The 27,910-nt window shown below is 44.9% G+C and overlaps 1 protein-coding gene across 2 annotated transcripts in view; it reads right to left on the bottom strand.

The window, feature by feature from the left end:
- Positions 1-27,910, bottom strand: part of dclk1a (doublecortin-like kinase 1a) — a 192,430-nt gene that overhangs the window by 17,892 nt on the left and 146,628 nt on the right. For both annotated transcript variants that reach the window (XM_071364897.1, XM_071364898.1), the window contains 3 exons: positions 5,751-5,820; positions 5,240-5,415; positions 3,460-3,579 (listed from right to left, as the gene is read on the bottom strand). In XM_071364897.1, coding sequence (XP_071220998.1) covers positions 3,460-3,579; positions 5,240-5,415; positions 5,751-5,820 — 366 coding nt within the window. The remainder of the gene's footprint in view (positions 1-3,459; positions 3,580-5,239; positions 5,416-5,750; positions 5,821-27,910) is intronic.

The following is a 27,910-nucleotide window of genomic DNA, read 5'->3' on the forward strand; positions in this document are numbered from 1 at the left end:
CCTCTCTCTTTCTCTCATCCCCATACTTACCCTCTGTCCCTCTCTCTTTCTCTCATCCCCATACTTACCCTCTGTCCCTCTCTCTTTCTCTCATCCCCATACTTACCCTCTGTCCCTCCCTCTTTCTCTCATCCCCATACTTACCCTCTGTCCCTCTCTCTTTCTCTCATCCCCATACTTACCCTCTGTCCCTCTCTCTTTCTCTCATCCCCATACTTACCCTCTGTCCCTCTCTCTTTCTCTCATCCCCATACTTACCCTCTGTCCCTCTCTCTTTCTCTCATCCCCATACTTACCCTCTGTCCCTCTCTCTTTCTCTCATCCCCATACTTACCCTCTGTCCCTCTCTTTTTCTCTCCCTCTCTCTTTATGCCCTGTGTCACGTTATCTTTCGATTTTTTATCGAAGCTCTATATTGCTTTCTCTCTGTCAGTTTGTTACCTTTCTCCTCTCCTCTTCCTCCCTTTATCAATGTGACTCTCTTTTGCTCTCTTTTTCTCTCTCTCTCTCTACTCCTCTCCTCTTCTTCTCTCTCTCTCTCTCTCACTCCCTCCATCCATCTCTATTCCTCATTATCCCTTTCTGTGTGTGCAGGTCTTGCTCCAGGCATAAGAGGTCGCTTAGGGCACTTGACCTCTAGGGCCCTCGACCAAAAAATAGATATATATACAGAGCCTTCAGAAAGTATTCAAACCCCTCGACTTAATCCACATTTTGTTGTGTTACAGCCTGAATTCAAATGGCTAAAATATATATTTTTTAATTACCCATCTACACGCAACACTTAATAATGACAAAGTAAAAAAAGTTTTTTTTAGCAAATTTATTGAAAATTAAATAAAGAAATATCTAATTTACTTAATAAGTATTCACACCTATGAGTCAATACATGTAGAATCACCTTTGGCAGCGATGTGAGTCTTTCTGGGTAAGTCTCTAAGAACTTTCCACACCTGGATTAGACAATATTTGCACATTTATTTATTTTCATTCTTCAAGCTCAATTAAGTTGGTTGTTGATCATTGCTAGACTGCCATTTTCAAGTCTTGCCATAGATTTTCTAACTGATTTAAGTCTAAACTGTAACTAGGCCACTCAGGAACATTTAATGTCATCTTGGTAAGCAACTCCAGTGTAGATTCGTCCTTGTGTTTTAGGTTATTGTCCTGCTGAAAGGTGAATTCGTCTCCCAGTGTCTTGTGGAAAGCAGACTTAACCAGGTTTTCCTCTTAAGATTTTACCTGTGCTTATCTCCATTACGTTTCTTTTTATCCTACAAAACTCCCCAGTCCTTAACGATTACAAGCATACCCATAACATGATGCAGCCACCACCATGGTTGAAAATATGAAGGGGTGGTACTTGGTATTCAGGGCAAAGTTCATTTCTTTGCCACAATTTCTGCAGTTTCACTTGAAAACCTTGTTAATACCTTGTTAATACCTTGTTAATACCTTGTTTTGGAATATTATTATTCTGTACAGGCTTCCTTCTTTTCACTCTGTTCATTTAGGTTAGTATTGTAGAGAAACTACAATGACGTTGATCCATCCTCTGTCACGACTCCCACCGAAGGTGACTCCCCTTCCTGTTCGGGTGGCGCTCGGCGGTCGTCGTCACCGGCCTACTAGCTGCCACAGATTTTTTCCTCCCCCTCCTTGTCTGTTTATTAGTGACACCTGTTTGTAATTAGGTTTATTAGTTGGGCTTTATTACCCAGCCGGCCCGCCTGCTGGCTGTGCGGGATTGTTTGATGTGTACTGTCGTACACGCTGTAAGTCACGGTTGTTCGTGTAAGTTGGTTGTTTTCGGGAACTGTTTAGTTCCCCTGTGTTTTGGGGCATTTGTTTTATTAAGTGGCGTCGTTTTCACCTATGTGGTGATTAAAGTAGTACTCTACTCTGAACTCTCTGTCTCCTGCGTCTGACTTGTTCATCCACTACACCCCGGGCATTACATCCTCAGTTTTCTCCTGTCACAGCCATTAAACTCTGTAACTGTTTTATAGTCCCCATTGCCCTCTTTCCTCTCTGGCAACTGAGTTAGGAAGGACACCTGTATCTTTGTAGTGACTGGGTATATTGATACACCATCCAAAGTGTAATTAATAACTTCACCATGCTCAAAGGGATTTTTAATGTCTACTTTTCTATTTTTTACCCATCTACCAATATGTGTCCTTGTTTGTGAGACATTTCAAAACCTCCCTGGTTCTTTATGGTTGAATCTGTGTTTGCAATTCACTGCTCGGCTGTGGGGCTTTACAGATAATGTGGGGTACAGAGATGAGGTAGTCATTCAAAAATCATGTTAAACACTATTATTGCACAAAGAGTGAGTCCATGCAGCTTATTATGTGACCTGTTAAGAAAACATTTAATCCTGAACGTATTTAGGCTTGTCATAACAAAAGGGGTTGAATACCTATTGACTCAAGACGTTTCAGCATTTCATTTTTGTATTAATTTGTAAAAATGTCTAAAAACATAATTTAACTTTGATATTATGGGGTATTGTGTGTAGGCCAGTGACACAACATTCAGGGGTGTGAATACTTTCTGAAGGAAAGCTCCCACACAACACAGACACATTATGAACGAGATGCATCACTGGTAAGGAACTCAGTCAGGTTCTCAACTTATCGTTGAGAGTTAGAACAGTGGAATACACCAGGTGCGATGTTGAAATGTGTTTGTGCATCAGCAGTCTTTCTCTTGTTTTGTCAGTCCAGGGGCCTTGACCTCCAGGAGAACCCCATTAATAGTGTCATTCATTCTCACTCAGATATCAAACTAACATGACTTGAGTCATGGCAAAATGTGGAGAATTGCAGGAAATTTGCTTCAAAAAAGCAAAAATGTTTCTATGCCCCATGGAAAAATGTGGAGAAATGCAGGAAATTTGCTTTAAAAAAGACACCATTTCTCTCTGCCCCATGGCAAAATGTGTAGAATTGCAGGAAATTTGCTTTAAAAAAGCAAAAATGTTTCTCTGCCCCATGGCAAAATGTGTAGAATTGCAGGAAATTTGCTTTAAAAAAGCTAAAATGTTTCTCTGCACCATGGCAAAATGTGGAGAATTGCAGGAAATGTGTTATAAAATTGCACAATTTTCTCTCCACCCCATGGCAAAAAGTGCAGGACTGCAAAAAACGTTCTTTAAAACGGCAACATTTTCTCTTCGTCATATGGCAAAATGTGTAGAATTTACTTTAAAACGTACATTTTTCTCTCTGCCATTAAGAGGGTGGCCACAATTATTTTTTAGACTGCTTGGTGGTGGGGCCCCCCAACCAAATATTGCTTAGGGTCCCAAAAAGACTAGAGCCGTCCCTGCACTAGTGGAAGTACACCAGTAAATCTGTTTTGCTTTGTTCTTCTATTCTTTGTGTTTTATTGTACTTGGGTTCCTTGAATGGCATCTGAAATTCAACACACACACACCCTAGCATTGCCTACCTTGACCAGCTCCATAACCAGGTAGAGCTCACTGTAGGTGTCCATCTCCTCGATCAGCAGGACAATGTTGGGGTGTTTCACCCTCCTCAGGATGGCTACCTCATTCTGGATCATATGCTCCTGATGGGGGGAGGAGGAGGATAAGGAGGAGGAGAAAGGAGGAGCAAGAAAGGAGGAGCATGAGGAGAGAGGAGGAGCAGGAGGAGGAGGAGAGGAGAGAGGAAGAAGAGTAGGAGGATGAGCAGGAGGAGGAGGGGGGGAGCAGGAGGAAGAGGAGGAGGGCACCCCCCCACCTTGCCCCCTGTTAAAACCCCTTCCCCCTTCATCTCGCCCTCTGTTAACCCCTTCCCCCCTCATCTCGCCCTCTGTTAACCCCTTCCCCCCTCATCTTGCCCCCTGTTAACCCCTTCCCCCCTCATCTTGCCCCCTGTTAACCCCTTCCCCCCTCATCTTGCCCCCTGTTAACCCCTTCCCCCCTCATCTTGCCCCCTGTTAACTCCTTCCCCCCTCATCTTGCCCCCTGTTAACCCCTTCCCCCCTCACCTTGTCCCCTGTTAACCCCTTCCCCCCTCACCTTGTCCCCTGTTAACCCCTTCCCCCCTCATCTTGTCCCCTGTTAACCCCTTCCCCCCTCATCTTGTCCCCTGTTAACCCCTTCCCCCCTCATCTTGCCCCCTGTTAACTCCTTCCCCCCTCATCTTGCCCCCTGTTAACTCCTTCCCCCCTCATCTTGTCCCCTGTTAACCCCTTCGCCCCTCACCTTGTCCCCTGTTAACCCCTTCCCCCCTCACCTTGTCCCCTGTTAACCCCTTCCCCCCTCACCTTGTCCCCTGTTAACCCCTTCCCCCCTCACCTTGTCCCCTGTTAACCCCTTCCCCCTCATCTTGTCCCCTGTTAACCCCTTCCCCCCTCACCTTGTCCCCTGTTAACCCCTTTCCCCCTCATCTTGTCCCCTGTTAACCCCTTCCCCCCTCATCTTGCCCCCTGTTAACTCCTTCCCCCTCATCTCTCCCCCTGTTAACCTTTTTCCCCCTCATCTTGTCCCCGTTAACCCCTTCCCCCCTCATCTTGCCCCCTGTTAACTCCTTCCCCCTCATCTCTCCCCCGTTAACCTCTTTCCCCCTCATCTCTCCCCCTGTTAACCTTTTTCCCCCTCATCTTGTCCCCGTTAACCCCTTCCCCCCTCATCTTGCCCCCTGTTAACTCCTTCCCCCTCATCTCTCCCCCTGTTAACCTTTTTCCCCCTCATCTTTCCCCGTTAACCCCTTCCCCCCTCATCTTGCCCCCTGTTAACCCCTTCCCCCCTCATCTTGCCCCCTGTTAACCCCTTCCCCCTCATCTTGCCCCCTGTTAACTCCTTCCCCCCATCTCTCCCCCTGTTAACCTTTTTCCCCCTCATCTTTCCCCGTTAACCCCTTCCCCCCTCATCTTGCCCCCCTGTTAACTCCTTCCCCTCCCCATCTTGCCCCCTGTTAACCCCTTCCCCCTCATCTTGCCCCGTTAAACCCTTCCCCCCTCATCTTGCCCCCTGTTAACTCCTTTCCCCTCATCTCTCCCCCGTTAACCTTTTTCCCCCTCATCTCTCCCCCTGTTAACCTTTTTCCCCCTCATCTTGCCCCCTGTTAACTCCTTCCCCCTCATCTCTCCCCCGTTAACCTTTTTCCCCCTCATCTTGCCCCGTTAACCCCTTCCCCCCTCATCTTTCCCCGTTAACCCCTTCCCCCCTCATCTTGCCCCGTTAACCCCTTCCCCCCTCACCTTAACCCCCTTCCCTCCTCACCTTCCCCCGGCATCGGCCCTTGTTAATGATTTTCAGGGCGTATTCCCTGCCTGTGGAGTGTTCCACACATTCCCGGACCACCGCAAAGTTACCGTCTCCCAACATACGTCCCACTCTGTAGCGCTCCGATATGGAGGCAGGCACCGCAGGGATATCATCCTCTACTATAGACTCAGCTGGAGGAGGGAGGGAGGGAGGGACGGAGGGAGAGAGAGACAGAGAGAGGTGTTATGATATGAAGCAGTAATTTCAAAGATAAAGAGAGAGAGAGAGAGAGAGAGAGAGAGAGAGAGAGAGAGAGAGAGAGAGAGAGAGAGAGAGAGAGAGAGAGAGAGAGAGAGAGAGAGAGAGAGAGAGAGAGAGAGTAATGGAGAGGGGAAGTTAGACAGAGTGGGGGTCAAGGAGAACAAAAGAGAAAAGAAGATGGGAGGAAGAAAGAGAGAGAGAGAGAGAGAGAGAGGGAAAACAGAAAGAGAAAGTGAAAGAGATGGAGGGACCCTTCCTTCTTTACCTCCATCCCCCTCTTCCATGGAGCTACAGACTTTGGTAGAGGCCAGAGAGATAGATGAACCCTGAGACTCCTGGAGAGAGAGAGAAAGAGAGACAGAGGAAAGACAGAGAGAGCAAGAGAGAACAATTTAATACACACATCTTCAGCACTATCATTGCTGATATACCGTATGGAACTAATCCTGGAGTGAAGGAGAATCCTCTCATCTATCCCACTGCTTCTCTGCTCTCCTCTCTGTGATCTGTTCATCTCTATAGCTACGATAGTGTCTGTCTGTCTGCTAGTCTGTCTGTAGCTACGATAGTGTCTGTCTGTCTGTCTGTCTGTCTGCTAGTCTGTCTGTAGCCACGACAGTGTCTGTCTGTCTGCTGGTCTGTCTGTAGCCACGACAGTGTCTGTCTGTCTGTCTGCTAGTCTGTCTGTAGCCACGACAGTGTCTGTCTGTCTGCTAGTCTGTCTGTAGCCACGACAGTGTCTGTCTGTCTGTCTGCTGGTCTGTCTGTAGCCACGACAGTGTCTGTCTGTCTGTCTGCTGGTCTGTCTGCAGCCACGACAGTGTCTGTCTGTCTGTCTGTCTGTCTGTCTGTCTGTCTGTCTGCAGCCACGACAGTATCTGTCTGTCTATCTGCTGGTCTGTCTGTTGCCATGGTCGTGTCTGTCTGTCTGTCTGTCTGCTGGTCTGTCTGTAGCCACGACAGTGTCTGTCTGTCTGTCTGCTAGTCTGTCTGCAGCCACGACACTGTCTGTCTGTCTGTCTGTCTGCGGGTCTGTCTGTTGCCATGATCGTGTCTGTCTGTCTGTCTGCTGGTCTGTCTGTAGCCACGGTAGTGTCTGTCTGTCTGTCTGTCTGTTGCCATGTCGTGTCTGTCTGTCTGTCTGTCTGTCTGGTCTGTCTGTAGCCACGACAGTGTCTGTCTGTCTGTCTGTCTGTCTGTCTGGTCTGTCTGTTGCCATGATCGTGTCTGTCTGTCTGTCTGTTGGTCTGTCTGTAGCCACGGTAGTGTCTGTCTGTCTGTCTGCTGGTCTGTCTGTCTGTCTGTTGCCATGATCGTGTCTGTCTGTCTGTCTGTCTGTCTGTCTGTCTGCTAGTCTGTCTGCAGCCACGACAGTATCTGTCTGTCCATCTGCTGGTCTGTCTGTTGCCATGGTCGTGTCTGTCTGTCTGTCTGTCTGTCTGTCTGTCTGTCTGTCTGTCTGCTGGTCTGTCTGTAGCCACGACAGTGTCTGTCTGTCTGTCTGTCTGCTGGTCTGTCTGTAGCCACGGTAGTGTCTGTCTGTCTGTCTGTCTGTCTGTTGGTCTGTCTGTAGCCACGGTAGTGTCTGTCTGTCTGTCTGCTGGTCTGTCTGTTGCCATGATCGTGTCTGTCTGTCTGTCTGTCTGTCTGTCTGCTGGTCTGTCTGCAGCCACGACAGTATCTGTCTGTCTATCTGCTGGTCTGTCTGTTGCCATGGTCGTGTCTGTCTGTCTGTCTGTCTGCTGGTCTGTCTGTAGCCACGACAGTGTCTGTCTGTCTGTCTGCTAGTCTGTCTGCAGCCACGACAGTGTCTGTCTGTCTGTTTGCTGGTCTGTCTATTGCCATGATCGTGTATGTCTGTCTGCTGGTCTGTCTGTAGCCACGGTAGTGTCCGTCTGTCTGTCTGTTGGTCTGTCTGTAGCCACGGTAGTGTCTGTCTGTCTGTCTGTCTGCTGGTCTGTCTGTAGCCACGACAGTGTCTGTCTGTCTGTCTGCTGGTCTGTCTGTTGCCATTATCGTGTCTGTGTGTCTGCTGGTCTGTCTGTAGCCACGGTAGTGTCTGTCTGTCTGTCTGTCTGTCTGTCTGTCTGTCTGTCTGTCTGTCTGTCTGTCTGTCTGTCTGTCTGTAGCCACGGTAGTGTCTGTCTGTCTGTAGCCACGACAGTGTCTGTCTGTCTGTCTGCTGGTCTGTCTGTAGCCACGGTAGTGTCTGTCTGTCTGTCTGTCTGTCTGTCTGTCGTGTCTGTCTGTCTGTCTGTCTGTCTGTCTGTCTGTCTGTCTGTCTGTCTGTCTGTCTGTAGCCACGACAGTGTTGTCTGTCGTGTGCTGTCTGCTGGTCTGTCTGTGCTGAGCCACGGTAGTGTCGTGTCGTGTGTCTGTCTGTCTGTCTGTGCTGTCTGTCTGTCTGTCTGTCTGTCTGTCTGTCTGTCTGTCTGTCTGTAGCCACGGTAGTGTCTGTCTGTCTGTCTGTCTGTCTGTAGCCACGGTAGTGTCTGTCTGTCTGTCTGTAGCCACGACAGTGTCTGTCTGTCTGTCTGCTGGTCTGTCTGTAGCCACGGTAGTGTCTGTTTGTCTGTTTGTCTGAAGACAAAGACTCATTATAGAACCAGCCAACACTCCCAGTAGTTGCCATGGCAGCACTAGGAAGTCAGGAGAGAAGGGGGGAGAAAATGGGGGAGAGAAGGGGGGAGAGAATGGGGGAGAGAAGGGGGAGCCTGGTTGGTGTTGTAAATTAGTTTCACATCTCTTCTATCATTTTCACCCCTCCTCTGCTCTCTCCATCTCTCTGTCTACCCTACTCTCTCCTCCTCCTCTGCCTTCTCCATCTCTCTGTCTACCCTCCTCTCTCCTCTCTCCTCCTCCTCTGCTCTCTCCTCTGCTCTCTCCATCTCTTTGTCTACCCTCTTCCTCCTCTGCTCTCTCCATCTCTCTGTCTACCCTCCTCTCTCCTCTCTGCTCCTCCTCCTCCTCTGCTCTCTCCATCTCTTTGTCTACCCTCCTCCTCCTCCTCTGCTCTCTCCATCTCTCTGTCTACCCTCCTCTCTCCTCTCTGCTCCTCCTCCTCCTCTGCTCTCTCCATCTCTTTGTCTACCCTCCTCCTCCTCCTCTGCTCTCTCCATCTCTCTGTCTACCCTCCTCCTCCTCCTCTGCTCTCTCCATCTCTCTGTCTACCCTCCTCTCTCCTCTCTCCTCCTCCTCCTCCTCTGCTCTCTCCCTCTCTCTGTCTACCCTCCTCTCTCCTCTCTCCTCCTCCTCCTCCTCTGCTCTCTCCCTCTCTCTGTCTACCCTCCTCTCTCCTCTCTCCTCCTCCTCCTCCTCTGCTCTCTCCCTCTCTCTGTCTACCCTCCTCTCTCCTCTCTCCTCCTCCTCTGCTCTCTCCATCTCTTTGTCTACCCTCCTCTCTTCTCCTCCTCCTCTCCCTCTCTCTGTCTACCTTCTTGTCTTCTCCTCCTCCTCTCCCTGTCTTCTGTCCTCTCTCTAGTCGTGGTTACACCTTACATTAACATGTGGTTGTTGTCATCTGATCAAGATGATCTGATCACTATCTGATGGAGATTTGTTGCGTCTACACATGGTAATAAAACATGTCTCTTATAAGCCCACTGTGTCCATATTATGACCAGATTCACTGGTCTCTCCCTGTATGCAAATGAACCCAACCTCCCTTATGACACAAACTGTAGGCCCAGGTGGATTGGCTGTTTTTAGGCGGGTCTTAAGAAGAATTAACGTAGCAAAACGGTTCATTTTGAAGAACCTCTAACATGACAACCTATAGCAAGACACATTGTCAAATTATGAAAATGGATAAACGCGACAATGGATAAAAAGTGCAAAAGAGCACATATGTGAAGCAAATACTATGTCTTTATAAAATAATAAATACCATGTCTTTATAAAGGAATAAATACTGTCTTTATAAAATAATACCTACTATGGCTTTATAGAGGAATAAATACTGTCTTTTTAAAATAATAAATACTATGTATTTTTGAAATAATAAATACTGTTTTAAAAAAATAATAAATACTGTCTTATTAAAGGAATAACTACTCTCTTATTAAATGAATAAATAATTTCTTATTAAATTAATAAATACTGTCTTTATAAAGGAATAAATACTGTCTTTATAAAGGAATAAATACTATGTTTTTTAAAGGAATAAATACTCTCTTTATAAAGGAATAAATACTCCATTATTAAATTAATAAATACTATGTCTTATTAAAGGAATACATACTGTCTTTATAAAGGAATAAATAATGTGTTTATAAAGGAATAAATACTATGGCTTTATAAAGGAATAAATACTGTTTTTATAAAATAATAAATACTATGTTTTTATAAAGAAATACATACTGCCTTTATAAAGGAATAAATACTGTATTGTTAATATAATACATACCATGTCTTTTTGAAATAATAAATACTGTCTTATTAAAGGAATAAATACTCTCTTATTAAATGAATAAATCATCTCTTATTAAATGAATAAATACTGTATTTATAAAGGAATAAATACTGTCTTTATAAAGGAATAAATACTCTCTTAATAAAGGAATAAATACTATGTCTTTATAAAGGAATAAATACTGTTTTTATAAAATAATAAATACTATGTCTTTATAAAGGAATAAATACTATGTCTTTATAAAGGAATAAATACTATGTTTTTATAAAGAAATACATACTGTCTTTATAAAGGAATACATACTGTCTGTATATAAATACTATGGCTTCATAAAATAATACATACTATGGCTTTATAAAATAATAAATACTATGTCTTTATAAAGGAAGCAATACTATGGCATTATAAAGGAATAAATACCGTAGACCGCCCTCCATTTGCATAACGCCCACACAGATCCACAGACGATGCAATCTCTATTGCCCTCCACACTCCCCTTTCCCACCTGGACAAAAGGAACATCTATGTGAGAATAATATTCATTGACTACAGCTCAACGTTTAACACCATAGTTCCCTCAAAGCTCATCACTAAGCTAAAGACCCTGGGACTAAACACCTCTTTCTGCAACTGGATCCTGGACTTCCTGACGGGCCGCCCCCAGGTGGTGAGGGTAGGTAACAACACCTCTGCCACGCTGATCCTTAACACGGGGCCCTCTCAGGGGTGCATGCTTAGTCCCCTCCTGTACTCCCTGTTCACCAATGACTGCATGGCCAAGCACGACTCCAACACCATCATTAATTTGCCGATGACAAAACAGTGATAGGCCTGAACACCAACAATGATGAGACAGCCTATAGGCAGGAGATCAAAGACCTGGCAGTGTGGTGCTCGGATAACAACCTTTCCCTCAACGTGATCAAGACAAAGGAGATGATTGTGGACTGCAGGAGAAGGAGGACTGAGCACGCCCCCATTCTTATCGACGGGGCTGTAGTGGAGCAGGTTGAGAGCTTCAAGTTCCTCGGTGTCCACATCACCAACAAATTATCACCAAACACACCAAGACAGTCGTGAAGAGGGCACGACAAAGACTATTTTTGGCATGGGTTCTCAGAGCCTCAAAAGGTTCTACAGCTGCACCATCGACAGCATCCTGACTGGTTGCATCACTGCCTGGTATGGCAACTGCTCTCCCTCAGACCGCAAGGCATTACAGAGGGGAGTGCGTACGGCCCAGTACATCACTGGGGCTAAGCTTCATGCCATCCAGGACCTCTATACCAGGCAGAGTCAAAGGAAGGCCCTAAAAATTGTCAAAGAATAGTCATAGACTGTTCTCTCTGCTACAGCGGTACCGGAGCGCCAAGTCTAGGTCAAAAAGGCTTATTAACAGCTACCCCCAAGCCATAAGACTCCTGAACTGCTAATCAAATGGCTACCCAGACTATTTACATTGTCCCCCTCCCTCTTTTACACTGCTGCTACTCTCTGTTATTATCTATGCATAGTCACTTTAATAAATCCACCTACATGTACATATTACCTCAATTACCTCGACTAACCAGTGCCCCCGCACATTGACTCTGTACCGGTACCCCCTGTATATAGTCTCCACATTGACTCTGTACCGGTACCCCCTGTATATAGCGTCCACATTGACTCTGTACCGGTACCCCCTGTATATAGCCTCCACATTGACTCTGTACCGGTACCCCCTGTATATAGCCTCCACATTGACTCTGTACCGGTACCCCCTGTATATAGCCTCCACATTGATTCTGTACTGGTACCCCCTGTATATAGCCTCCACATTGACTCTGTACTGGTACCCCCTGTATATAGCCTCCACATTGACTCTGTACCGGTACCCCCTGTATATAGCCTCCACATTGACTCTGTACCGGTACCCCCTGTATATAGCCTCCACATTGACTCTGTACCGGTATCCCCCTGTGTATATAGCCTCCACATTGACTCTGTACCGGTACCCCCTGTATATAGCCTCCACATTGACTCTGTACCGGTACCCCCTGTATATAGCCTCCACATTGACTCTGTACCGGTATCCCCCTGTGTATATAGCCTCCACATTGACTCTGTACCGGTACCCCCTGTATATAGCCTCCACATTGACTCTGTACCGGTATCCCCCTGTGTATAGCCTCCACATTGACTCTGTACTGGTACCCCCTGTATATAGCCTCCACATTGACTCTGTACCGGTACCCCCTGTATATAGCCTCCACATTGACTCTGTACCGGTATCCCCCTGTGTATAGCCTCGCTATTGTTACTTTACTGCTGCTGTTTAATGATATATATATATATATATATTAGAACCAGTGAGTCAGTTAGCCAGTCAGTCAGTGAGTCAGTCAGTGAGTCTGTCAATCAGTCAGTGAGTCAGTCAGTGAGGCAGTCAGTCAGTCAGTGAGTTAGTCGGTGAGTCTGTCAATCAGTCAGTGAGTCAGTCAGTGAGGCAGTCAGTCAGTCAGTCAGTCAGTCAGTGAGTTAGTCGGTGAGTCAGTCAGTGAGTGAGTCAGTCAGTGAGTCAGTCAGTCAGTCAGTCAGTGAGTTAGTCGGTGAGTCAGTGGGTGAGTCAGTCAGTGAGTCAGTCAGTCAGCCAGTCAGTCAGTGAGTCAGTCAGTGAGTCAGTCAATCAGTCAGTGAGTCAGTCAGTGAGGCAGTCAGTCAGTCAGTGAGTTAGTCAGTGAGTCATTGAGTGAGTCAGTCAGTCAGTCAATCAGTCAGTGAGGCAGTCAGTCAGTCAATCAGTCAGTGAGTCAGTCAGTCAGTCAATCAGTCAGTGAGTCAGTGAGTGATTCAGTCAGCGAGTCAGTCAGTGAGTCAGTCAGTCAGTGTTAAGATATTTTATCAAGATTTAAGATAAATGATTAAATAATTCTACCCAGAAGCTTAACCATTAGGATTAGAGGTTATGTAGCATGTACAGGGGGAGAAAGGAATGTCTGTGTGTACCTAAAGAAAACTAAGTGGATCATTAACCTATGTTTGAACCGACTAAGCTATAACTCTGTGGAGATAAGGGAAGACAGCAAAAAAAAACTCTAGGTTTTCCGTATCTGGGGGTGGGGGGGGGACTGGAACTGTCAGCTAAGTGGTAATAAACTGTGGTGAGACTTCAGGAGATAATCCAGATATTGTGTGTATGTATGTGCGTTAGTAATAGAAGGGATAAAAAGAACGGTTTTGTATATGCACGTCAGAGATCTCTCGAGAATAAATGCTATTGATTAATTTGGTGGCTGGTCTTTGTCTATTTTATGCAAATAAGGATCTTACAAATTCTTAGAAACGGACAGAGTGTTTGCTTTATTATAATTCAATTGGTTAACGAACATTTAGGAAACGATTTCCTTCAACAGTCAGTCAGTCAGTCAGTCAGTCAGTCAGTCAGTTAGTCAGTTAGTCAGTGAATCAGTCACTGAGTCAGTCAGTCAGTCATATGAAAAACACAACTCTTAGTTGCTCTGCAGAGAGGCAATCTAGCTACACTTAGGGGAACAAAATACTGTTGCTATGGAAACTATTCCAAGAGAGCAGCGCTTATGACACTTCCAGCGAGCCCAGAACGCCCATATAAGGACATACTGTATATCCTTCCTGTCTCCAGGTTGGGAGAGCTAGGGGTTCAGCCTACTGTTTTCTTCTCCTCAGAGATGGAAGGATAAAGAGAGAGAAGAGGGAGAGAGAGAGAAATAGAGAGAGTGCCAGAGAGGGAGAGAGAGAGAAGTGAGTGCAGGCAGTTTAGTCGATAGAGGTCTGGAGAGAGAGGTGCTGCAATAGACAGAGAAACAGAGAGAGTGAAAGAGAGGGAGAGAGAGAGAAGTGAGTGCAGGTAGATTAGTCGATAGAGGTCTGGAGAGAGGTGCTCCAACAGACAGAGAAACAGAGAGAGTGAAAGAGAGGGAGAGAGAGAGGTGCTACAACAGACAGAGAAACAGAGAGAGTGAAAGAGAGGGAGAGAGAGAGGTGCTCCAACAGACAGAGAAACAGAGAGAGTGAAAGAGAGAGAGAGAGAGAGAGAGGTGCTACAACAGACAGAGAAACAGAGAGAGTGAAAGAGAGGGAGAGAGAGAGGTGCTACAACAGACAGAGAAACAGAGAGAGTGAAAGAGAGGGAGAGAGAGAGAGAGAGGTGCTACAACAGACAGAGAAACAGAGAGAGTGAAAGAGAGGGAGAGAGAGAGGTGCTACAACAGACAGAGAAACAGAGAGAGTGAAAAAGAGAGAGAGAGAGAGGTGCTACAACAGACAGAGAAACAGAGAGAGTGAAAGAGAGGGAGAGAGAGAGGTGCTCCAACAGACAGAGAAACAGAGAGAGTGAAAGAGAGGGAGAGAGAGAGGTGCTCCAACAGACAGAGAAACAGAGAGAGTGAAAGAGAGGGAGAGAGAGAGGTGCTACAACAGACAGAGAAACAGAGAGAGTGAAAGAGAGGGAGAGAAGTGAGTGCAGGTAGATTAGTCGATAGAGGTCTGGAGAGAGGTGCTCCAACAGACAGAGAAACAGAGAGAGTGAAAGAGAGGGAGAGATGCTACAACAGACAGAGAAACAGAGAGAGTGAAAGAGAGGGAGAGAGAGAGGTGCTACAACAGACAGAGAAACAGAGAGAGTGAAAGAGAGGGAGAGAGAGAGGTGCTACAACAGACAGAGAAACAGAGAGAGTGAAAGAGAGGGAGAGAGAGAGGTGCTACAACAGACAGAGAAACAGAGAGAGTGAAAGAGAGGGAGAGAGAGAGGTGCTACAACAGACAGAGAAACAGAGAGAGTGAAAGAGAGAGAGAGGTGCTACAACAGGCAGAGGGTGAAACCAAAAGACTCTATTTCCCCATTGTCACACCCTGATCTGTTTCACCTGTTTTATGCTTGTCTCAACCCCCTCCAGGTGTCGCCCATCTTCCCCATTATCGCCTGTGTATTTATACCTGTGTTCTCTGTTTGTTGTTGCCAGTTCGTTTTGTTTCATCAAGCCTACCATCGTTTTCCCCTCAGTTCCTGTTCCTCGATTATTCCTGTTTTCTAGTTTTCCAGGTTTTGACCTTTTCTGCCTAACCTGACCCTGAGCCTCCCTGCCGCCCTGTACCTTTTACCCACCTATCTGGATTACTGACCCCTGCTTGCCCTTGACCTGTCTTTTGCCTGCCCCTGTTCGATTAATAAACTGTTGTTAATTTGACGTTGTCTGCATCTGGGTCTTACCTATGAAACGTGATAGTACGAACTGGCCATGACTGACCCAGACCCGGGCCAGCTGCGCAACGCCATCTCTTCCCAAGGAACCACCATTGGTAGGTACGAAGAATTGCATCGTGGCCTTATGGAGGGGGTCCAAACGTTGGCTGAACGCCATGACCGGGAGTTGGTCATTTTGCTGGAGCAATTCCACGGGTTGTCTGGGAGGCAGCCTACCACGGCGGTAACCCCACAGCCCCTCAGTAACTCAGCTGTTAGCAGTGCCGTCTCATCGGTCACTCCACCTTCTCGGGAGCCCTGCTTACCTCCCCCGGAAGCCAGCAGTGGAGAGCTGAGCACCTGTCAGGCGTTTCTAGCTGAATGTGCCCTCGTCTTCGAGCTTCAGCCCTCCTCAAAGGTTAGTGATTAATTTTATCTCTATTTCTGCTTTTTGTTACTCCTCTGTTTGGCTGGAAAAATGGCTGTCTTTTTCTGTGACTTGGCTCATACCTAACATAATCGTTTGGTGTGCTTTCGTCGTAAAACCTTTTTGAAATCGGACACTTTGGCTGGATTTACAACAAGTGTATCTTTAAAATGGTGTAAAACACATGTATGTTTGAGACATTTTAATTATGGGATTTCTGTTGTTTTGAATTTGGCGCCCTGCAGTTTCACTGGCTGTTGACGAGGTGGGACGCTACCGTCCCACATACCCTAGAGAGGTTAAAAGATCAGGCTCACCGGTAGGAGCAAGTACTCTGGTGGGCCATATGGTGAACTTTTCTACTTCCCTTGCTAGCACCCCTTTTCATGCCATTCTGCTGTGGGGAAACCAGTCTAAATCTCTCCGGGTCCTCGTTGATTCTGGGGCCGATGAGAGCTTTTTGGACGCTACCCTGTATGTTGGAGTGCTGGACGGGTGCTCTATAGGCCAGGTCACTCATAATACCACTCCCACCAACCTACTGGTGTCAGGGAACCACAGCGAGACTATTCCATTTCTGTTCATCAAGTCTCCTCAGATTCCAGTAGTTTTGGGATTCTCCTGGCTCCACAGTGACACAATCCCCTCATCAACTGGTCTACTGGTGCCATCATGGGCTGGAGTCCGTTCTGCCATGCCCATTGTCTGAAGTCAGCGCAACCTGCCCTGGGACGTCTTCCTGAGGTTTCTGAAGGTGCCCAGGACCTCTCCGCCATCCCCGCGGAGTAACAGCACCTCGGGGAGGGGATCAGCAAGGCCCAGACCACTTTGCTTCCGCCGCACCGACCCTATGACTAAGGGATCGACCTTTTCCATAGCACCACGCCGCCCCGAGGACGTCTGTACTCTCTGTCGAGACCGGAGACCAAGGCTATGGAGACCTACATTGGGGACTCCCTAGCTGCAGGATTTATACATCCCTCTTCCTCTCCCACAGGCGCAGGGTTCTTCTTCGTGGAGAAAAAGTACAAGACCCTGCACTCGTGCATTGACTACCGGAGACTCAATGACATTACTGTTAAGAACCGTTACCCGCTACCACTAATTTCCTCGGCCTTCGAGCCGCTCCAAGGGGCCACTTTGTTTTCCAAGCAGGATCTACGGAACGCTTAACACCTGGTGCAGATACGAGAGGGGGACGAGTGGAAGACCGCCTTCAAGACGGCCAGCGGCCACTACGAGTATATGGTCATGCCTTTTGGCCTCACAAATGCCCCTGCTGTGTTCCAGGCTCTGGTAAATTATGTTCTCTGTGACATGTTGAACCGGATCGTCTTCGTCTACATTGATGACATCCTCGTCTTCTCCCTCTCCCCTAAATAACACATGTTCCACGTCCCACAGGTGCTTAAACGCCTGAGAGCGGTGGTGGATTGGCCTCAGCCTACGTCCAGGGTGCAGCTGCATTGTTTCCTGGTTGTTTTCCACCCTTTATCGCCGTGTATCCGGAGTTACAGCACACTGGCAGCCCACGTGTCAGCACCCACCTCTCCCAAAGTTCTGTTCATGTGGTCACCAGCTGCTGACCGGGCGTTCCGGGACCTTCACTTCTTTGGGACAGGGGGGGCAGTATTGAGTAGGTTGGATAAAAAGGTGCCCAGAGTAAGCTGCCTGCTATTCTGTCCTAAAAGCTAGAATATGCATATAATTAGTAGATTTGGATAGAAAACACTCAGAAGTTTCAAAACCGTTTGAATGATGTCTCTGAGTATAACAGAACTCATATGGCAGGCAGAAGCCTGAGAAAAAATCCAACCAGGAAGTGGGAACTGTGTTTCAACTCTTTGCCTATCCAAGATACAGTGGAAATGGGGTCATGTTGCACTACGTAAGGCTTCCACTAGATGTCAACAGTCTATAGAACCTTGTTTGATGCTTCTACTATAAAGGAGGGGGGAATGAGAGGGGATTGAGTCAGGTCTTGCAGAGTGCCACAAGCTGGTCACGAGCTGGTCATGCACATTCACCTGAGAGGTAGCTTGCGTTCCATCGCATTTCTGAAGACAAAGTAATTCTCCGGTTGGAACATTATTGAAGATTTATGATAAAAACATCCTAAAGATTGATTCTATACTTAGTTTGACATGTTTCTACATACTGTAATATGACTTTTCGTCTGAACTTTCACCTGGACCTGCTAGCGCGTCGTCAGTTTGGATTGTGTACTAAACGCGCAAACAAAAGGAGGTGTTTGGACATAAATTATGGACTTTATCGAACAAATCAAACATTTATTGTGGAACTGGGATTCCTGGGAGTGCATTCTGATGAAGATCATCAAAGGTAAGTGAATATTTATAATGCTATTTCTGACTTTTTTGACTCCACAACATGGCGGATATTCTTTGACTTGTTTGGGCTCTGAGCGCTGTACTCAGATTATTGCATGGTGTGCTTTTTTGGTAAAGCTTTTTTGAAATCTGACACAGCGGTTGCATTAAGGAGAAGTTTATCTAAAGTTCCATGCATAACACATGTATTTTCATCAACATTTGTAATGAGTATTTCTGTAAATTGATGTGGCTCTCTGCAAAATCACCGGATGTTTTGGAAGCAAAACATTACTGAACGTAACGCGCAAATGTAAACTGAGATTTTTGGATATAAATATGAACTTTATCGAACAAAACATACATGTATTGTGTAACATGAAGTCCTATGAGTGTCATCTGATGAAGATCATCAAAGGTTAGTGATTAATTTGATCTCTATTCATGCTTTTTGTGACTCCTCTGTTTGGCTGTAAAAATGGCTGTGTTTTTCTGTGGCTATGTACTGACCTAACATAATCGTTTGGTGTGCTTTCGTCGTAAAGCCTTTTTGAAATCTGACACGTCACAACAAGTGTAGCTTTAATTTGGTGTATTGCATGTGTGATCTCATGAAAATGTCATTTTTATAGTAATTTATTTGAATTTGGCGCTCTGCATTTTCACTGGATGTTGGCAAGCGTCCCACATATCCCAGAGAGGTTAACTTCTTTGGGATAGGGGGTGGTATTTTGACGTCCGGATGAAAAGCGTGCCCAAAGTAAACGGCCTGCTACTCAGGCCCAGAAGCTAGGATAAGCATATAAGTAGTAGATTTGGATAGAAAACACTCTAAAGTTTCTCAAACTGTTAAAATATTGTATGTGAGTATAACAGAACTGAAATGGAGAAACCCCTAGGACAAACCATCCCCCCCAAAAAAATTATTCATCCTACCACTGATTTCAATGGCTGGTACTTTTATAATAGGGCGAAATCGTGCCCGATTGCAGTTCCTAGGGCTTCCACTAGATGTCAACAGTCTTTAGAAAGAGTTTCAGGCTGGTTTTTAGAAACATTTGCCAGAAATTGTAGTTTTTCTAGGTGGCTCCCATTTTGGCTGTAGTGTTTCCAAGCTTGTGAATGAGAGCGTGTTCTTTGGTATTTTTCTCCGGTAAAGACAATAACGATTCTCCGTCTTAAATCTTTTCATTTATTTACCGTATTAGGGTACCTATTGTTTGATTATAAACGTTGATTAGCTTGTTTGGATAAGTTTATTGGATAACGTTTGGGATTCATTTTGTATGCATTTTGATGGAGGGAAACCGAGTGGATTATTGACTGACGCGCGCCAGCTAAACTGAGTTTTTATGGATATAAAGAAGGACATTATCGAGAGAAAAAAGGACCATTTGTAATGTAGCTGGGAACTTTTGGAGTGCCAACAGAAGAAGATCTTCAAAGGTAAGGCATATATTATATCGCTATTTCTGACTTTCGTGTTGCAACTCCCTGGTTGAAAATGATTTGTTATGCATTTGTGTGCTGGACGCTGTCCTCAGATAATCGCATGGTTTGCTTTCGCCGTAAAGCCTTTTTGAAATCTGACACGGCGGCTGGATTAACAACAACTTAAGCTTTATTTTGATGTATTACACCTGTGATTACATGAACGTTTAATATATTTATAGTAATTTAATTTTAATTTGGGGCTCTGCAATTTCACTGGAAATTGTCGAAATGGGACAGTAGCGTCCCACTAATCCGCAAGAAGTTAAACATCGCTTCAACACTGCTCCCATCCTGGTTTTCACTCTGGCTATCTACACCGACCTGGTCCCGCCAGTTCGTGGTGGAGGCCGATGCTTCGGATGTCGGAGTGGGAGCTGTCCTGTCCCAACGTTCTGCCCTTAACTTCTTATGGCTGCAGGGGCAGTATTGAGTAACTTGGAAAAAGGTGCCCATTTCAAACGGCCTCGTACTCAATTCTTGCTCGTACAATATGCATATTATTATTACTATTGGATAGAAAACACTCTCTAGTTTCTAAAACCGTTTGAATTATTTCTCTGAGTGAAACAGAACTCATTCTGCAGCCCACTTCCTGACAGGAAGTGAGATTTCTGAAATCGAGGTCTCTGTTCAAGGGCTTGCCTATTAATGGGCATGATACGTATTGGTATAAATGCACGTCATACACCTTCCCCTAGATGTCAAGAGGAAGTGAGAGAAGAAATGAAGTGATTATCTTGGTCTGAGGTGGAATAAATCCTCTTGGAATGACGTGTCCGCCATTTTCTGTTTTTTCGAAAGCGTGAAGATGAACCTGTAATCGCCTTCTGGAAAGCTGTCGTTATAGGCGAATACTATCTCCGGCTTTGATTTTATTTGATACATGTTACAATATCATCGTAAAGTATGTTTTTTCAATATAGTTTTATTAGATTATTGAAATTTATTCGGGACGTTAGGCGTGTTGCGTTGTTTGACTTTGTTCACGAAGGAGAGCTTCGCGCCACTTGGCCAGTGTGCTTGCTAATTCAAGAGGGAAAGAGGTCGTTCTAAATCCAAACAACGATGGTTCTGGACAAAGGACCCCTTGTACAACATTCTGATGGAAGATCACCAAAAGTAGGACCCATTTTGGGATGCTATTTCATATATCTGTCGAACTGTGCTATCGCTACCGTTTGCCTTGAATCAATGCTGTTGTGTGTTAGCTATTGTAGTAAGCTAATATAACGCTATATTGTGTTTTCGCTGTAAAACACTTAAAAAATCAGAAATATTGGCTGTATTCACAAGATCTTTGTCTTTCATTTGCTATACACCATATATTTTTCAGAAATGTTTTATGATGAGTATTTAGGTATTTGACGTTGGTGTCTGTAATTACTCTGGCTGCTTCGGTGCTATATCTGACTGTAGCTGTGATGGTAGCAGCAATGTAAAACTGATTTATACCTCAAATATGCACATTTTTCGAACAAAACATAGATTTATTGTGTAACATGTTATAGGACTGTCATCTGATGAAGTTGTTTCTTGGTTAGTTTGGTTGGATCTTGGTTAGTTAGGTTGGCTTTGTGCATGCTACCTGTGCTGTGAAAAATGTCTGTCCTTTTTTGTATTTGGTGGTGAGCTAACATAAATATACGTGGTGTTTTCGCTGTAAAACATTTAAAAAATCTGACATGTTGGCTGGATTCACAAGATGTTTATCTTTCAAATGCTGTATTGGACTTGTGTGAAAGTTAAATATTTCAAAAAAATATATTTTGAATTTCGCGCCCTGCACTTGAGCTGGATGTTGTCATAAGAGTACCGGCACCGCCCTGCAGCCATAAGAAGTTAAGCTGCATCCCTGTGCCTTCATCTTCCACCGCCTCAACACCATGAGAGAGGGACTACGATGTGGGGAATCAAGAGCTTCTCGCAGTGAAGATGGAGTTGGAGGAATGGAGGCACTGGTTGGAAGGGGCGGACCACAAAAACCTGGAGTATCTCCACACCGCCAAGCGCCTCAACCCCAGGCAAGCGAGATGAGCCCTGCTGTTAACACGGCTCAACTTTTCCCTCTCTTACCGGCCGGGGGCCAAGAACATCAAGCCGGATGCCCTGTCTCGCCGCTATAGCCCCACAGTTACCACCCCGGAGCCCGAGACCATCCTTCCCACCTCGTGCCTGGTGACGGCACTCAGGGAAACAGGTCCAGGAGGCACAGGTCCGGGAGTTTCTCAGTTCTCGTCCCGGTTCTGGAAGGCGTTTTGCACCCTCATTGGGTCGTCAGCCAGCCTGTCCTCTGGGTTCCACCCCCAGTCCAATGGCCAGTCGGAGCGAGCCAACCAGGACCTCTAGACTACTCTGCGCTGCCTGGTCTCCGCCAACCCTACCTCCTGGAGCTAGCAGCTTGTGTTGGGTGGAATACGCAACCTCCTACCCTGCTCTGCCCACGGCCTATCGCCATTTGAGTGTCCATGTATCGATAACAAGCGGATCACCATCGGACCCCGGCTTCCCGGTATCGTCTCGGGCAGAAGGTATGGTTATCCACCCGGGATCTGCCCCTCCAGGTGAAATCCCACAAACTCTCCCGTTTCCCATCTCTAACCCATCTCTAACACTATTATCCTCTCTGCTGTTTGTCTTCTGTTGCCAAAACCAGGCCAAAACCAGGTTTCTAGAAATTTTTGCAAATGTATTTAAAAAAAAAATATATATATATATATATATATATATATTACATTTACATAAGTATTCAGACCCTTTACTCAGTACTTTGTTGAAGCACCTTTGGCAGCGATTACAGCTTTGAGTCTTCTTGGGTATGACGCTACTAGCTTGGCACACCTGTATTTGGGGAGTTTCTCCAATTCTTGTCTGCAGATCCTCTCAAGCTCTGTCAGAGTGACCATAAGGTAAATTGCTCCGTTTGGCCGTGCGGCCAGCTCTAGGAAGATTCTTGGTGGTTCCAAACTTCCTCCATTTAATAATGATGGAGGCCACTGTGTTCTTGGGGACCTTCAATGCATTTTTTGGTATCCTTCCCCAGTTCTCTGCCTCGACACAATCCTGTCTCGGAGCTCTACGGACAATTCCTTCGACCTCATGGCTTGGTTTTTGCTCTGACATGCACTGTCAACTGTGCGACCTTACATTGACAGGTGTGTGCCTTTCCAAATCATGTCCAATCAATTGAATTTAACACAGGTGGACTCACAAGGATGATAAATGGAAACAGGATGCATCTGAGCTCAATTTCGAGTTTCATAGCAAAGGGTCTGAATACTTTCAGTATCTAAATAAGTTATTTCTGTTTTTTATTGTTAATAAATTTGCAAAAATTTGAGAAAAACTGTTTTCGCTTTGACATTACGGGGTGTTGTGTGTAGTTTTCTGGGGATTTTTTTTATTTATTTCATCCATTACAGAATAAGGCTGTAATGTAAACAAATGTGGAAAAAGTTAAGGGGTCTGAATACTTTCCGAAGGCACTTTATAATCCTCTTTAAAATAAACAATCTCAGTCCTCTTTAAAATTAACTCGGTTCTCTTTGTATTCACACTGCCCTTGCCTTTGAATAAGGACTCAACTCTTTTACCAGTTCATTTAACCTATTTTGTGGGCCGAGTCCTCTTTGCATTCACATCGCTATGTTTAGAAAGGAAAGTGCAGCACAAGTCATTCCATCAGAATGTTTTAGACGGACAGACAGACAGACAGACAGACAGACAGACAGACAGACAGACAGACAGACAGACAGACAGACAGACAGACAGACAGACAGACAGACACTTATATTTTGGAAGATTAGACTACATTTAGTTAAAATATGAGACATAATTATTGTAATCAGAAGATACTATTAACATTAGTATATTATTGGTAACAGAATAAATAGCAGAAGAATAACAGCAGATTAAAATAATTCTGTAATTGAAAATTGTACACCCAATTGAAAAATGTAGGATGCTACCCAATGTTGTGATTCTCAACAATTATATTGTCTTCTCACTATAAACCAACCTGGGGAGATTTGTGTTCACATTGCCCTAACAAAGGGAACCAGACCGTGGAATTCAAGCTAACCGAACTCAGAACTCAGACCACCTCTCGAGATGGTGTCAGGACGGTTTGCTTCGGGAGCTCTTTGAGAGGTCTGACTTCCATTGGAGTGTTCACATTGCACACAAAAAAAATCAACAAACAATTTACAAAAATTGTCTGAAATAGACCAATTGTGAAAACACAAAAAAATTGCAATCTAGAACCTAAAAAGGTTCTTCGGCTGTCCCCATAGGATAATTCTGTGAAGAACCCTTTTTGGTTCCAGGTAGAACCCCCTTGGTTCCAGGTAGAACCCTTTTGGGTTCCATGTTCTATATGGAACTGAAATGGGTTCTACCTGGAACCAAAAAGGGTTCTCCTATGGGAACAGTCGAAGAACCTATTTGTATCCCTTTTTTCCTAAGAGTGCACTGATCACTGCTCAATGAACTAGTGAAACAACGAGGACTATAAAGACTGTGATGACTATCAACGATCTGTGAGCGAAACCACCGCTGCTCAGACTAGAGTTACTGTCCCACAACAGACCTACATTTCAAATGACACCCTCTCCCCTACATAAAGTCATTATAAAGTTATACTATAGCACCTATAGCATCATTCTGCATATTTTAAACAAACCACAACTACTTTAATCTATTTCCAAACTAGGGTTCTTCTACTATCACCTGACTGCTGGGTGTGTGTGTGTGTTTGTGTGTGTGTGTGTGTTTCAGGTGGTGTCCTGTGCCAGAAGTATCCCAGAAAGCACAGCGTCATGATGAACTTCCTGTCCAACATGCTCCGAGATGATGTAAGTGGCACCCCCCCCCCCCCCCATAGGGAATAGAGGGACATTTGGAACACAGCCCAACAGATCAATAAGTGATAGACTCCTGATCGATGGGTTGTATTAAAGGACCTACAACTACAGGTAGAGGAGTGGAGAACAGAAAAAAAATCCATCATAAATTAAAATTCAAATAAATAAAGACTATTTCATGCAGATCTACTGTGTGTGTGTGTGAGTGTGTGTGTGTGAGTGTGTGTGTGTGTGTGTGTGTGTGTGTGTGTGTGTGTGTGTGTGTGTGTGTGTGTGTGTGTGTGTGTGTGTGTGTGTGTGTGTGTGTGTGTGTGTGTGTGTGTGTGTGTGTAACCTCTTAGAAGACACTTATTTGATGAAGGAGGGAAAGAATATCCTGCTTTAGGAGAGAAGATGAGAGGAACAGAAAATGACTTAACGGTTTCACCACTATCTCACTGAAACACTCCCATCAGCCAGGAACTCCTAGGAGACACACACACACACTCACACACACACACACACACACACACACACACACACACACACACACACACACACACACACACACACACACACACACACACACACACACACACACACACACACACACACACAAACACATGCTGGGAAAGTAATTCTACTTGGTTTGAAATTCTGGGAAAAGACTGAGACAAATCTGACTGTTGATGTATTTAATACAAACGACACGCATCATAATAATACCTATGATTTACCTATGAAATAATACTTAGTGGTGGGATGTCTCAGTGTTCAGAGTTTAGGGAGTGACAACTATATGTACAATGTTTACAAACTATAAACCAGTGTTTCCCAATCCTGGTCCTGGGGACCCAAAAGGTGACTCTATTTTTTCTCCCCCTAGTACTAACACACCTGATTAACTAAAGATGATTAGTTGATGAGTTGAATCAGGTGTGTTAGTACGCTAGGGAAGAAACTTCTTTGGCTCCCGAGGACCGGGGATTAAATAACACCTTCTTCAACAAACATAGAGCCGTATTGACAGGGACACAACAGGGACAATGATAACGAACAATGGATAACGATCAATGATCAATGATAATGGTCAGGAAATTAAAAATCACATGAAAATTATATGACATCAGAGAAGAAAAAAAATCGACAAAAGAAACAAAGAAAATAAAAAATACAACAGAGATCAGCAGCAAACCAAGACGTTAGATGAAAGAGACAAGAGGCAAAGAAAGAGAAAGAGAGAGAATATATACTACAGTACCCGTCAAAAGTTTGGACACACCTACTCATTCAAGAGTTTTTCTTTATGTTTTTTATCATCTTGTCATTTCCTTTTCAGCCAACAAGTTCTCAGCATATGTGGGAAGTCCTTCAAGACTGTTGAAAAAGCATTCCAGGTGACTTCCTCTTGAAGCTGGTTGAGAGAATGCCAAAAGTGTGCAAAGCTGTCATCAAGGCAAAGGGTGGCTACTTTGAAGAATCTCAAATACATTTTGATTTGTTTCATATTTTTTGGGTTACTACATGATTCCATATGTGTTATTTCATAGTTTTAATGACTTCACTATTATTCTACAATGTAGAAAATAGTAAAAATAAAGAAAAACCCTTGAATGAGTAGGTGTGTCCAAACGTTTGACTGGTACTGTACATTCTCTCTCTCTCTGGGAGGGAGAGATTGTGTCTGGTTGGCTGTTTCTCTTATTGCTTCAGTAAAAGACATACAACAACATCTATTGTGATGCATTGTGGGTGAAGACATGTACACAAAGTAACAGATGCAAGAACAACAAGAACACACACAATGTGCAGGTGGATTTGAGTTACGCACCTGGTTACGCACCTGGTTACGCACCTGGTTACGCACCTGGTTACGCACCTGGTTACGCACCTGTACAGATGTAAATAACCAAACAGAGAATGAGAGGAGGATGCAACTCAAGGGATGGTGTTCTAGGTGATGAGACACTGACACATGACTGAGGAGAGACTGAAGAATGGAGAGAGAGAGAGAGAGAGAGAGAGAGAGAGAGGAGGATGAGAGAGAGGTCGACGGAGAGAGTGAGATACTGCGATACAATGACATTCCAACTCACTCACTCACTCACACACACACACACACACACACACACACACACACACACACACACACACACACACACACACACACACACACACACACACACACACACACACACACACGTAAACTAAAGTGTATTTTCCCTCTCAGTCCAGAAGGAAAGCCGTTCTGAGTAGAAGAGAACAGAAGAAACCAGTATTGTAGTTTAAAGAAAAACCAGTCTTGTAGTATAGAGAGCAACGTTCCGCTCTGAGAGGATTAAAAACAAATCACACTGGTTTAACCAGCAGCCGCAAGAATATGTTACAGTGTGTGAGTGTGACACAGAGAAAACCAACAGCCAATATCCTGTGAGCCAGAGAGAAAGATAGTTGAAAAGGTGTAGGAAAGAAAGAGAGGGATGGGAGACATGGGGAGAAAGATAGGTGAAAAGGTGTAGGAAAGAAAGAGAGGGATGGGAGACATGGGGAGAAAGATAGGTGAAAAGGTATAGGAAAGAAAGAGAGGGATGGGAGACATGGGGAGAAAGATAGGTGAAAAGGTGTAGGAAAGAAAGAGAGGGATGGGAGACATGGGGAGAAAGATAGTGGGAGAGATTCAGGGTAAAGAGAGAGAAAAGAGGGATGGAAAAGAGGTGGGGAGAGATGGAGAGAGAAGAGGGAGAGAAGTGGAGAGAGGAGAGGGAGAGAACTCTACTGTACTGAACCATACTGATGTACTGAACCATACTGCTGTACTGAACCATAGTACTGTACTGAACTATACTACTGTACTGAACCATACTGATGTACTGAACCATACTGCTGTACTGAACCATACTACTGTACTGAACCATACTAATGTACTGAACCATACTGATGTACTGAACCATACTGCTGTACTGAACCATACTGCTGTACTGAACCATACTGCTGTACTGAACCATACTACTGTACTGTACTGAACCATACTACTGTACTGAACCATACTGCTGTATTGAACCATACTGCTGTACTGAACCATACTACTGAACTGAACCATACTGCTGTACTGAACCATACTACTGTACTGAACCATACTACTGTACTGAACCATACTGCTGTACTGAACCATACTACTGTACTGAACCATACTACTGTACTGAACCATACTGCTGTACTGAACCATACTGCTGTACTGAACCATACTGCTGTACTGAACCATACTGCTGTACTGAACCATACTACTGTACTGAACCATACTGCTGTACTGAACCATACTACTGAACTGAACCATACTGCTGTATTGAACCATACTGCTGTACTGAACCATACTACTATACTGAACCATACTGCTGTACTGAACCATACTACTGTACTGAACCATACTGCTGTACTGAACCATACTGCTGTACTGTACTGAACCATACTGCTGTACTGAACCATACTGCTGTACTGAACCATAGTGCTGTACTGTACTGAACCATACTACTGTACTGAACCATACTGCTGTACTGAACCATACTGCTGTACTGAACCATACTACTGTACTGAACCATACTGCTGTACTGAACCATACTGCTGTACTGAACCATACTACTGTACTGAACCATACTACTGTACTGAACCATACTACTGTACTGAACCATACTGCTGTACTGAACCATACTGCTGTACTGTACTGAACC

This window comes from Salvelinus alpinus, chromosome 24 (genome assembly GCF_045679555.1).
Source record: "Salvelinus alpinus chromosome 24, SLU_Salpinus.1, whole genome shotgun sequence".
Taxonomy (NCBI): domain Eukaryota; kingdom Metazoa; phylum Chordata; class Actinopteri; order Salmoniformes; family Salmonidae; genus Salvelinus; species Salvelinus alpinus.